Below are 13,032 nucleotides of genomic sequence, written 5' to 3'. Positions count from 1 at the left end.
TCATTTGACAACGTGAAGTAACTTTAAGAAATTAATGGTCACGGGGAAATGAATACTTGATGTTAAGGACGCGTTACACGTAACACGATAAGGTGTTTGGCAAAGTTGTACTGATAAATTTAATCACCGCATTTTCTTGTAACAGATCAGAAAATCCCTGCAGACCAACAGCGGTCATAATTAGGCAACCACAAACATTTTAATTAAATTAAACAACAACAACAACAACAACAACAACAACCAGGCCCCAACATAGCACAATATAGAATTTCTGGCTGTAAAGGGAGATTCAAAAATCTTGGTTCCCAGGCTAATTAACGAATTGGCTGCATAAGGATCAACATCTAACGTGGCTTTTGCACATTCTCCGATTCTTTGTTTTATCCACTGTGGATTAAGACGGGGTCGGCCCGGCCATGTCCTTCTCATCTTTATCTGGATGAACTGCTCGGTTACAACGGACAATTTATCAGACGGGAACAATTTTCAGCTCCCCTGCTTGTTCTTCGCTAATTTTACTTACACTTTTGAAGTGTGAGGTATCAGGAAGGCATGGAGATTTCGGAGCTGTGCTAAAATCACCATGAAACTTGACCTTCTGGCATCATATCTGTCAAGAGAGGAGCTGATGAGACCAGGAGAGAGCACAGGCCACTCGACGCTGCACCGAGTTCCAGAACACCGTCCGTCCCCGGGGAGCCTTCCCTTACCTGAGTCCGATCTGCACCTGGGCAGTCTCCACGATGGTGACATCCCCTTCACTGTACGGAACATCTTCAACTTCACTAGGCCTAGGGACAGGGCGACAGCGGGTGTAGGGGACCCATTTAGGAGCAGGGATATTGACCACGATGGTTACCGTTTGCCACTTAATGATTCCGAATGAAAACCTGAATTCACAGCCCTCTGACACCACGCAGTGGACCTGACCCCAGTGAAAGCTCACTCTTTTAAATCTTTCTTCACCTTTTCGAGAGCAGTCTGCTTCCGAACCTTGAGGGGAAAGACTTCCTGATGCCTGAGACTTTCCTGAGCCTCCTTGGGGCCCACCACACCCCGAGACATACTCCAGGCTTTCAGAAAGACACAAGGAACTTCATGTGCCATTTGGGTACTGGCCAACGCCTCCAATATTCTCATTAAAATCAAGTTTTAGGGGCGCCTGGGTGGCTCAGTCAGTTAAGCGTCTGACTTCGGCCCGGGTCACGATCTCACAGTTTGTGGGTTCGAGCCCCACGTCGGGTTCCGTGCTGACGGCTCAGAGCCTGGAGCCTGCTTTGGGTTCTGTGTCTCCCTCTCTCCCTGTTCCTCCTCCGCTTACACTCTCTCTCTCTCTTAAAAATAAATAAACATTAACAAAAAAAATTTTTTAATCAAATTTTAAGTCTCCAAGCGGGTCAGGTGGGATGTTTTTGGTGTACAGAAATTTTTAGGCACCTCACCTCTTTAAGGGCCGACGACCCTTACCACTGCACGAGCGGACTAAGGGCGCTGGTGCACTCACAGTCCAGAGCCCTCCCCCCCACCCCACCTCCGTGCGCAGCTATGAGGACATACAGGGTCACCGAAAAGCACTCCCGCTAAGTCCTTACTGTTTCACGAAAGCTTCGTAGACCCCGCTGTCTCCAGCCACAGACTCATCGGACACAGCAGCTGACACGCAAGCACTTTTCTCCCCAAGCAAGTGGATCACTCTTCTTTTTGGTAATGATTTTTCCACATCTAGGGAGGGGCGAGCGATAGTTCCTCTTAGGATTTATCATTCAGAAAAGTTAAGTATAAAACCACACCCGCGGTTTGGTCATGAGAAATCCAAAACACTTCCTTCCGCCTGAGACTCAAGGACGTTGCCTTGTGAATCAACAGATGTAGCTGATTCGAGGCACCGGGACTTCTCCGGACGCAGGTTAGTTTGGTCGTCGTTGGAGAGACTACGGTTTTCCTCTGTCCTGGCGGACGTGAGGGGAAGGGGCAGACGACAGACACCCTCACTGGGCCCTCGCCTCTCTCTGTCACTGCAGTTACCACGCACTCGGCAAGGAGGCCGCGTCCCTCCAATATTAAAGGTGTTTCTGCAACAGAGGGTATCTAGTACTCAATGGCAGACAGGCTCCTGCCTCTTTTGCCCTCCCCTTCTCTCCACAGGCCATATTCTGCGTCTCTCACAGAAGTAAAAGCAAAAAAAAAAAAAAAAAAAAAAAAAAAAAAATGTCTTTGACTTCTAGAATTCCTCACCGGCTACCACCGTTGAAAAAAACTTTGTGCCACTGAATCCTTAGCACCAACTACCACTTAACTTTTATCTCTAACTCATATTCATACTCTGCATCCTGCAGTGAGCCAAGAAGCGTTCCTTTAAAGCTGCGATCCTATGTAATAAGCAGCAAGCCTGTGGAGCGCTTTCATCCTCCAGCGAGGGAGCAGGGATCAGGACTGGTAGGCATTTCGCCCCCCTTCTGAGTCGTGACTTTACATCTTGTTAAGACGTTTAAGTTTTACGGCTTCAGATTACGGGATTGATTGCTGCATTTCCCCTTTTATTTCCGGCGACGGGAATGCTCTTTCCTTGGTGACCAAGTGCCGCTCTCCGCCCACCCCCCCCCCCCCCCCCCCGCTTTGTGAGGGATGAAGGTGACGGCATGATTTATTGATTACCCCCAGGAATATCCACAGCAGCTGAAATTGACTTTGACCATGACAGAGACCCACTGGAAGGACTTCGTTGTCATTCCGACGGGGTCTCTGGCCTCCAGCCAGACGCGCATAAGGGAAGTCCGACTTTACCTGCGGAAGACTCCAGAGTGGTGAGGGGCACCGAGCCGTGTCACCCCCATGGGCCGCCCGCCCCCGCACGGAGGGCGGACGCTCCCTGAGAGGACCCAGTGCTGGCGATCTGGCCTGAAGGGGATTACTAGCCTTTACGGTTAAAAACGTGCTTTTTAGTTGTCTTCGACACTGGATACTCTTCACAAATAAAACTCTCGGACGTAATTCTTTTAGGGGGACTTTTTAGTAGCAGCTTTCCGATCGAATATGCGTTTCAAAGCTAAAAGCCGTGTCCCGGAAGCTTCCGCGACACTGGGCTTCGGGCACAGACTTCTCGGACACAGCCGCAGACCCAGTGGCAGGAGCGAGGCTACGGCCGGGCAGAGGCCGAAGGACCCAGGTGGGCTCGGACCCCGGGCGACTGTCGGGCCGGCTTCCCTGCCCCGCCCCTGAGAACTGAGTGAGAACGACTCTAGAAGAGTCGCTAGAGAATTTCAGACGCACAAAGAGGGCAAAGAGCCGAAACGCTCAAGATCCTTCAGGTCCAAAGCACAGACGAATGGCACAGAATTCTGGTGACACGGTGGTATTAATCACGTGAACTGAGAGCCGAGCGCCTGCGCAGGGAGATGCTTTACAGGTGCTATGACACCCGTCCTCCCAGGACCCCACGACGTGGAGACACCTTTCCTCCCGGGACCCCATGAGGTGTTAGGCACCCGTCCTCCCAGGACCCCACGAGGTGGACACGGTGTCACTCCCACTGTCCAGGGGAGGAGCAACAAGGCGGACGGCCTGGGTGAGGCGCTCACGCTCACTGCACCAAAGTAAGAGCGCAGGCCCGAACGGGCTCCGGGGCCAGAACGCACGGCCCACACACCGCACTCCTTTCTGGGGGACAGGAGGGCGGCCCCACAGCTGGCTTCTGCTCCCTCCTGGCCACTAGGGAAACGCCACTCCTGTGCTTCTGGTCTCTGATGCTGATGATCTGAATGAACACGGGACTTGTAACTTTGGCTCCTTCCAGGCAGCGCCGCACAAACCACACCCGTGTCCCGCGTGTCCTGCCTTTGCCCCTGCTCCGGGCCACCAACAGGTGGCGCTTCGGCCTTCAGTACTAGAAACCACACAAACGCGATGGATCTGCCTCTCTCTTTAAACGTCTGAGTTGGCCAATCAATTCATGCTTAGAATTCTTAGGACCGGAAATACAAAACAGTCTTCTCGAAAGGGCAGGAAAATGCTTGTAAAGAGGCCTGTCCCCTCGCGTGGGCGTACGAGGTAGCCGAGTGCAGATCGGAGCGGGGCTCCTGGGGACCAGCACTGGGGCTTTTCTTTCACATTCTGTTCCGGGCGAGCTCCGAAACCCACCGTCTTCCTCAGGCCACAGCTATGGTCATTTGCCAGCAAGCAAGGCATCTTGTTTGCTTTACAGCCACACCGAATATATGGAAAGCTTCCGCCTTGCAAAGGGATACAAACATGAAAAGAAAAAGAATTCGATTCTCCCTCTGTTTCTGTGGCGGACTACAAAGGCAGCAGTGAGAAGTCAATGGGCAGCTCCTTCCCCGGGCTACAAAAAGTAACGTGGCCACAAGATGGCAGGGTAACACCGGCACCTCGGAACCGGCTTTCCCCAAATTAACTTGAGGCAGAAAGGGAGAGTCTGGCACGAAACAAAAATTGTATTTATATAGAATTCCCTGAGCAGTCCAAACACTGAACCCCGGTACTAATTAGCTGGTATGCTAATTGCCTTGGTTTTAATCTGTTTTAGAGCAACTTTTAAAAGAAAGCCCTCTTCTTTGCCTTGCTATTTCAGAACGAGAATCTATGTGGAAGTATGACGTGTGTTCACAAAACATGTTCCCAGCCAGCTGCCACCGTACAGAGGGTTTCTGGACAACATGACAGATACTTAACGATTAAGTCTATTAAATAGGGAAAGTGACTTTTAGCTGTTAAAGAAAAAAAAATGTCTAGTCCGGGTATATCAGTAAAAACTCCTCCTCGAGTGAAGCCAAAATGAATTCGCAGCAGACAGAGAAGGGGGCCAGCACAATTTGTTTATGTGGAAAACGTAACCTTCCTGTCACTCTTCTGAAAATAATTAAGAGGGAAAGCGTGGAAGCAAAGGTCTCGGCTCACCTGCAGTTCCTTCATACAACGGCTCCCGGGCGCATTCGCTGAGGTCTTTATCCTCTGCGAGAGACTGGGACGCTCCTCCTGAGTTCGAGTCCAGCAAGATCTGATTGTCACCGAGGCCAATGTCTGCAAAATGACTACTCAATTCACAGTCTTCAAAGTCAGCAGTGAACCGATGGAGAGGGACATCGTGGGAAGACATGGGGAACGTGCCTTCCAGAACCAGGGGGGAGCCGGGAGGGGACAAGGAGGAGAGGGAGGACCGTGAGGACAGGGACGTCACAGACTTGGGGGCCTCAGTCCGTGGGGGAGTGTGGCCTGTGGCTGTGGCTGCCGCCCCACAGGGGCCGCTCTGGCCAGGCTGGCTGGGGGACTTGACCACCTCGTTTTCATGGATGGTGGTGATGGGTCCAGAAGGAATGTAGCCGCCTTTCTCCTGCAGAAGGAGGTCCAGTTTACATTGATAATCCGCGTCTACCTGGTCGCTCTGGCCGGTGTAATAGAGCTCTCCGGAACTGAGGGAGCTGAGCGACCCTCTGCTGGAGGTGTTCAGAGACCCCCGGCTGGAGGCCAGGGAGCCCAGGCTGCTCCCGGACGACACGGACAGGGTGCTGGCAGAGAGGCTGAGGGGGGGAAGCACTCACTGTGACACCTGGTATGACACGCAACACCCAAGCACCGCGCCCTCCGGCCCCTCTGGCCCCCCGAGGCGCCAAATAACGTCGTGACGGGGGCAGGGTGGGGGGGGGGGGGTGGTGGCTGCCACTATACCACCTATAGCCTTGGTGACTCCTGAGCACTTTCAGGCTGGCTCCCTGAGTCCTCTCAAAATAGCAGTTCTGTTCTGACTAATTTCCCTGTTGCAAAATTAAAAAAGAAAAAAAAAGTGATAACTACTTATTGATAAATCTACCTGCACAGATATCGAGAAGCAACTACGCAGTTTAATAATGTGGAAGGGGGAGGGGCACCTGGGTGGCTCCGTTGGTTAAGCGTCCAACTTCGGCTCAGGTCACCATCTCACGGTTTGTGAGTTCTAGTCCCTATGTCAGGCTCTGTGCTCAGAGCCTGGGGCCTGCTTCAGATTCTGTGTCTCCCTCTCTCTCTGCACCTCCCCTGCTCATGCTCTCTCTCTCTTTCTCAATAAACACTTAAAAAAATTTAAAATAATAATATTGAAGGAGGAGAAAAAGCATAGACGGTAGTTAATGCAGTTATTCTGCTTAAAGAATGAAGCTTTTAGTCTCTAGAGAGGGAAAAGGCAAGCTTATAAGAATAAGGGGGTTGCACACAAGCCCGTCTCCCTGTCCGTTCCTCTCCTCTGTGGGCACACTGAAGGAGCGAATGGGCAGTTAATTATTTGAAGGCAAGTCATCCCCGCCCTCCCTTTTTCAAGGAAAAGGTGAGGTGGAGAAACGTGTCCTTTTCCTAAGTATGCACTCATAGCTAAAATAGATCGTCTTCCCACAACATATTTCACACATATTCCACATTGTGACCTTGGGGTTCGTGGGGAAAAAAAAATCTATGCAACTTTAAATTTGATCATCCAAGTTTCAGCTGTACAGGCATCACTATTTTATTTACTTTCAAAGAGTTGACCCAAGTCATCAAGGATGGACCAAGACATGCCTGAATGTTCTTGTTCCCTCAAGGGCCGAACAGGCTTACCTTTTCAGTTGTGAGTGCAAATAAGTAGTTAATTTAGTAGTCTCCTCAAGTTTCTGTAGCAGCTCTTTCCTTCGCTCTTCCAACTGCAATCTGGAAAAAAAGAAACAAATGCATTTACTTCCATGTAATTACGGTAAGGCGTGGAAACCAAAGGAAAAGATTCTGATTCCATAGACATTATGTGCCACGAGGGGGAAATCCCAATGGGTCGACCAGAGAGAAATCAGAAGGGCAGCGAGGAGTGAGGTGGGCATCAGAGTCCACAGCCACGCCAGAGGAAGAGGGACACCTAGCCCGAGTCTCCAACTTTACTGGGAAGTTTAAAACTTTTGATAACCTGCTATTTTCTTAAATGGCTTAAAAAAAAAAAAAAAGAAAAGAAAAAAGCCCCTGTGCCCTTATGAGGTAGAGAAAGACAGCGAGGAGGAAAACCACAAACCACTAACACAGATTACAGAATCCTTCCACAGGCCTGGGACCTGGGCTTAAATTACTACGACACTTGACAGGAGCGACAGCCAATCTGTGAAGGACCACCGTGAGGGCTGGAATTGACAAGGACCGTTCCGGACTAATATTTAGTGACAACAATTCCAATCTTACTTGGATGAGAATTTCAGCGATTAAGAAACAAATTAGTCCATATTGCCAGCGTGAGCTCATTTGGGCTTAACAGTTTAAACAAGGAAAAGGCACAAAAGTGATTTCGGTTCCTACCGTAACGCATCTCATCGCCTGTGCCCATTATCGTGAAATTTCATCCACGTTCAACCGAACAAGTTAAAAAAAAAAAAAATGTTTTTTGAGGGTTAGAGAACCGTGTTTTTGACTAAGTTATTTTAAGACGTTAACGGGCCTGTGGTCAGTGTCAGCTGAAGGACTTCAGACGTCCCTGGCCTGAGCCTGTCCGGTGCGGCCAACCACGGCAGAGTGGGACCCAGAAAACCACCAGGGTTTCCAGTGGATTTGCTGCTGTGAGCCGTGTGTCCTTAAACGAGTCACTTTAGTCAAGGGGTCCCAGTTTTCTCCTCTGCAAATCGGCGATTAAAATCCTACTGTGTCTGCCCGCGAGGGCTGTTAAAGGGATCAAATGCAGTGATGTACGAGAAAGTACTCCACAGACATCAAAACACATGCTTTTTGTTCAGAGCCTCAGCACGCCTTGCAAGGTGGGGATATAAAAATTAGCGATTTTTTTTTTTTTTGGAGAAAGAGAAAATCTCCCTAATTTCTCACCTCTTTGAAATGTATGTTTTAGGCAGTAAGGAAACATGCCCATATTTTATTTATAGCTATCTGTCCTTTGATGTGTCACCCACACAATTTCATTATATGTTAAAATAAAAAAAAAGCAATTCTTGTCATTTTGTTTAGCACTTCAAAGCATGATAAATTCTTAATTCCCAGCTTTCAAAGGTGTATTTCGAAAAGGAATACAGTCCCTATTTTTTTTAAATCTCTTAAATATAAACAAAAACTCAGCGGGGGAGAAAATGAATATGAATTAGATTAACTGAATCAGAAGGTATAAAGGTCTGGAGAAAGCCCAAGAACCTACCCAAATCCATGTCTTCCGAAACAGGAGAAACATCGTTAGATAAGTTTTAAAACTAAATCCTGCACGAACAAATGAAGGCTTTTCCAGTGGGTTAAGGAGGCCTCGGTATGACATTACCGTGTTTCCTGCGAAATCTAGCATCCAAAGCTTTCCGCCTCTCAGGCACAAGCGACGGCCCCATTGCGGCCTCCCCCAGCTGACTGCGAAGGCCCTCTTATGGTCACTTGAACCACTGAGACCCGGCCTCTTGTTCTTGTTTGCATGCTCCCCAGTCAGACCCGAAGCTCCTGGAAGGCGAGCCCCAGGTCTGCCCGGGGTTCCTGAAGACACTCCCTTGCGCTTGTGTCTTTGCTGGGAGAAGCACAACGAAGCACCCGGGAGAGTCGCAGAAGCCCTTCCCGTGGAGTGGCCGTCCTCGGTCAAGCACCTGGCCCTCGTCTCCGAGGGAGTCACTGAAGCCCGCAGCCTCCCTCAGATCCCAGGGGTCCTTTGTAGGAAGCGTTCTCCCCAACTTCCTCTGGACCAGGGATAAGAAGAAACTGCTCAGGTATCAGCCCCTTCCCGAGGGTGCATCCCAGGCTCCGCAAGCCCTTCTCCAAGCTGAGAAAGGGTCATTTCAACTCGGCCCCTCCCGCTGGTCCTACCATCCACACTCTCCATTCCTCTGCTCTACACAAGACCCGGGCAGGGCCTTCACCCCGCCCTCTCTCTGCCCTCACTCCCTGAGAGACAGAAGCACCTGCCCGAGGTGTTTTAAAGACTGATGAAGACTGATGATGACTACCCAGAACTTTCCACCTAGGGAAAATGTCACGCCATCTATACGAGTGAGCCGTTCCTTTTCCGTTAAAAAATAAATGACACTCATACCCCCACCTACTTGCTTTAACATTTGTTCAGAAGCAGAGACAAAAACATTCATATAATTAAGGAACAACGAAGACATCTCGGCAAGATTTAAGACGAGATTTGTGAGAAAAGAAGGAGCAGTGTTAAGATCTTATCAGCTGCGGAAAAGCACAGAGGGTTTAGAATTTCAGTAGCTGTATGGAGAGAATACGGAAGCTGTGTGAGAAATCCTAGACGCCGTGACGTTTTTCATTTGAGAACCATTTCTCTCTGCTGCTGATCCCTCACAGGGAGGTCTTCCTCTTCCCAAACTGCTTTGCTGCCCTAGGTGGGAGCATCCTCGCCTCATCTGAGTGCTCTGCCCACAGAGTGGTGGTGCTGGGGGCACAAAGCTGGGGGTCTCTGGGGTCACGAAATTCGGGAGAGTTTAGCTCCTTCAGAGATGTAGATTCGGTCATGGCTCAGAATCTTGCCTGAGGCCACCCCCCCCAAATGATGAGAAACCCACAACATAAATGGAAAACGGGGAGAGTTGGGGGGACCCAGGAGTGGCTTCTTTGACGGCCGTGCAGATGCCAAGGGGAGACTGAGGGGTTTCGTACTGGTGAAGCAGTTTGTTCTATGATGAAACCAAGGCTTGTGCGGTGACCCGTATTTCCCGGAAGTGTCTCCGGCCACCACCTGCTGTAGCACCGAGGAAGCCCGCTGTTCAGAGCCGCCCTCTTGCCTTCTAAGACACCTGTTTCAGTTCAACAGTAACAATAAGCAGAGCGGAAATACTCTATGCACAGACAGTAGAAGGAAATAACGCAGAAGTAGAAAAGGTGACAGAGCGCAGGGGAGTAAAAGAGAACCACTGACGACAACAGACTCCAAAGCCAACCCATCTGGGTCTACTTGGGCAGCAAAAGGCTCGGTGCTCCCAGAGTGCTCCCTTCGGCAGGTGGCTCTGCTCTTTTGGACATGGGAGACACTGGGCCGTTTTGCATCCAAGGACAGCAGTGAGGAAAGTTTAAGTTGCTCAAGCAAGAGGGTGTTTGTCCCCTCAACCTCAAACTGCGACACAATGATGGAGATTTGCTTCTGGCCAACGACATACTACGAATATAAAACATACACACTTCCCTTCCTGCTAACGTTAACATCCGATTGTGGGAGACAGGGTCACGCAGGTATCCTGAGTCAGGAGGAGAGTCAAACTGCCTACTCCCCGTCCGGTACAAAACCCAGGGCTGGGTCTCGCTAAACGGGTACTTTTTTTATGTATCTCATAGTTCCTCTTCCTGAGGGGTTCACACCTACTGTTTCTGCTGGGATCTGGGCAGTTATTTCCCGTTATTTCTTGGATTATGCGCAAGCCAAAGTACGAAAGCCAAAGCCTCGGTGCTTGGGAACAAACTATTTCTAATGCTGCTTCGTTAGTCATTTTTGAAGTTCTAGCTCTAATAAAAAAGACAAACAAGACGCTACTCTGATTAAAACAAACACACACCTATTTTCTCTCTCCCAGAACAAACGTAAAGGCCGTGTAGAGGCCCTTCCCAGACACACACCACAGACAATGGCCGGGACACACTTGGCCCCGTGAGGCCTGTGTCATTAGATAACACTCAGTAAGCGTGACACAGGACGCAAATACGCTTGCTGCTTTGTGTGTGGGCCACACAAAAACTACTCATTCCGTCCTATTCACTGGTGATTATCAAACTTTTACCCTAGAAATTTAAGACCTGTAAACACGGACAGGACATCAAGGTAGTTCAGGAATACAACGGGACTCTGCCTTCTCTCCGGAACTTTTTGTTCCTTCTGCTCTTTGTTGGGTGTATCTTTCCCTGGCCGGCCTTGCTGACATCTACCTTTGGGGAGAGCCTTCAGCCGGCACTGCTAGACAGAGATGTCTGAGCAGGAGGGGAGGAAAGAAGCGGCAGGTGGGCAAGGACAATTCTTTCAGGAATGTGAGGTGCAGAGGCTTTCCCTTCTGACGCGTGTGCCTGCTCCGTAAAGCTGTGGCCAGGCATCCTCTCGACCGGCATTTAACTCACAGAAGTCAACTCTCCCCAGGTGATTAAACTCGGGGCAGGCAAGTCCACAGGCCAACACCTACCCGGGAACATCAGTGGTTCTCCTTCCTACGGTTTCCCGAGCCACACTTCAAATATTTTGATATTATGTAGACACACAACCTTAAGGGGACAAGGAATTAGAAGGCAAGAAGCCAAGAAATTAAAAAAAAAAAAAAAAAAAAAAAAGGCGGTTGGATTATGGCTGGGTGTCTTAAAGTTACTTCCAGGTCACTTGAAATTATATGAACGTGACCTTCCTTCCTGTCATTCCGGGACAGGCACTGCTCCTCACCTGCTGGCCTAAAGCGCTTGCTGGCGCAGTGATTTTTTTTTTTTTAACTTTTTTTTTTTAACGTTTTTATTTATTTTTGAGAGCGCGAGACAGAGAGTGAGTGGGGGAGCAGAGAGAGAGGGAGACACAGGATCGGAAGCAGGCTCCAGGCCCTCAGCTGTCGGCACAGAGCCCGACGCGGGGCTCGAACCTACAAACCACGAGATCAAGACCTGAGCCGAAGTCGGACGCTCAACCGACTGAGCCGCCCGGACGCCCCTGGTGCAGTGGTTCTGAAAAGCTGCACGGTCCACGGCTGGAACAGGCGTCCGTCCGACCACGTCCGTCAGCGAGGCCTGGACACGGGGCTCCTGGGCACAGCGCCTGCCTGATATTCCCGCTCACACAACTGGCTGTTTTACGTGGAGTGGTCAACTCACACCCTCCCACAGAAAGATCGGGAAACTGCTTCAAGTATTTCCCTTTACATCTTCACCTGCTTCACAGGAGGGTTTCGACTGACAAACCAAATCCAAGCGAACATTTTGTGACCTGTTAAGACACCCAAAGGGAGCAAGTTGTCTTTGCCTTGTGAAATGAAAGGCAATAAACTTTTGCATTCCTGTGAGTCGTAAAACCCAGAGTAGGAAGCTTCAGTGGCTCTAACAGTCCAGATAATCTTTCTTATCAGGGTGCAAGAGTTTATAGCCATTGTTATCACACTCAGTCAGCGACGCACTGCATTCCTGGTTTTATGTCCACATTCCTTACTTATTCAACGTCTGTCGCGGCAGTTCACGTTCCCAGCAGGGGAGCTGACACCACGGGGCCTCAGGAGGGCAACGCTCCACCGCCGTACAGAAAGAAAGGCCCTGGGTGCCGGGGCTCGGGCCACTAAGGACGGCCGCAATGCAGATTTGCAGAGACCGGGGGCACGGGCACCCGGGCATGGGAAGACGCGCCCCCGGGGGCTGCCGGGCCCGGGGCCCTAGGGAGGAAAACGAACCTTTCGGCCAGCGCCCGGCTCGGCGGACCCCTCACGGACAACAGCTCCTCCTCCAGCCGCTGCCTGGCGGCCTCCAGGTGCTCCAGTTCATCTTGGGTGCGTTTTTGTGGGGTGACAAACTGCAGCTCCTTCAAAAGCTCTTCTTTCTCGTTAATCAGCATCAGCTTCTCCTTCTCGATGTCCAGCGCCCCGGGCCAGGTCTCACTGTCCAGTTTTGACAGTTCAATTTTCAAGTTGGCCATACTAAAATAAAGCGATAAGAAAAGGGGCGCACAGACTTAGAACTCCCAGGAAAGGGAAGACACAACCCAGCCAAGGCTGGGGGTCTAGATGCCCTCCCGACTCTACGGGGTGACCCTCCCCGGGGACGGGGGGGGGGCGCGGTGATCGCCTGCTGGGAGGCAGGTAAGAGCCGCAGCCCGCCCTCCAGCCCCGGGACGCCCCACACCTGGCTTTGGTCTGCTGCATGTTCCTCACCTTTAAGACACAAGTAAGCAAACCCGCCTAGCTAAAAAGAAGAGGGAAGGTCAAAGTACACCGAAGCTTAAAAAGCAGAGAGCGCCGGGAGCCCCGGGCAGGCCCGCCGGGACGTGCGACTGCCTGGGTAGGGTGGCAAGAGGGATACCCAGATGGCTTCCGTTTAAAAAAACAACAACTCAGGTAAATGATGGCTACCATGACATCACTATAGGTTTTGTTC

General features: G+C 50.6%; 1 protein-coding gene across 3 annotated transcripts in view; it reads right to left on the bottom strand.

The window, feature by feature from the left end:
* Nucleotides 1-13,032, bottom strand: part of WWC2 (WW and C2 domain containing 2) — a 208,901-nt gene that overhangs the window by 48,445 nt on the left and 147,424 nt on the right. For all 3 annotated transcript variants that reach the window (XM_053216267.1, XM_027077072.2, XM_027077073.2), the window contains 6 exons: nt 12,333-12,575; nt 6,583-6,672; nt 4,915-5,534; nt 1,593-1,722; nt 711-791; nt 524-610 (listed from right to left, as the gene is read on the bottom strand). In XM_053216267.1, the coding sequence (XP_053072242.1) occupies nt 524-610; nt 711-791; nt 1,593-1,722; nt 4,915-5,534; nt 6,583-6,672; nt 12,333-12,575 (1,251 nt within the window). The remainder of the gene's footprint in view (nt 1-523; nt 611-710; nt 792-1,592; nt 1,723-4,914; nt 5,535-6,582; nt 6,673-12,332; nt 12,576-13,032) is intronic.

This window comes from Acinonyx jubatus, chromosome B1 (genome assembly GCF_027475565.1).
Source record: "Acinonyx jubatus isolate Ajub_Pintada_27869175 chromosome B1, VMU_Ajub_asm_v1.0, whole genome shotgun sequence".
NCBI classification, from domain to species: Eukaryota; Metazoa; Chordata; class Mammalia; order Carnivora; family Felidae; genus Acinonyx; species Acinonyx jubatus.
The sequence above is the reverse complement of the archived record's forward strand: the minus strand, read 5'-3'. Positions and strand labels throughout refer to the sequence as shown.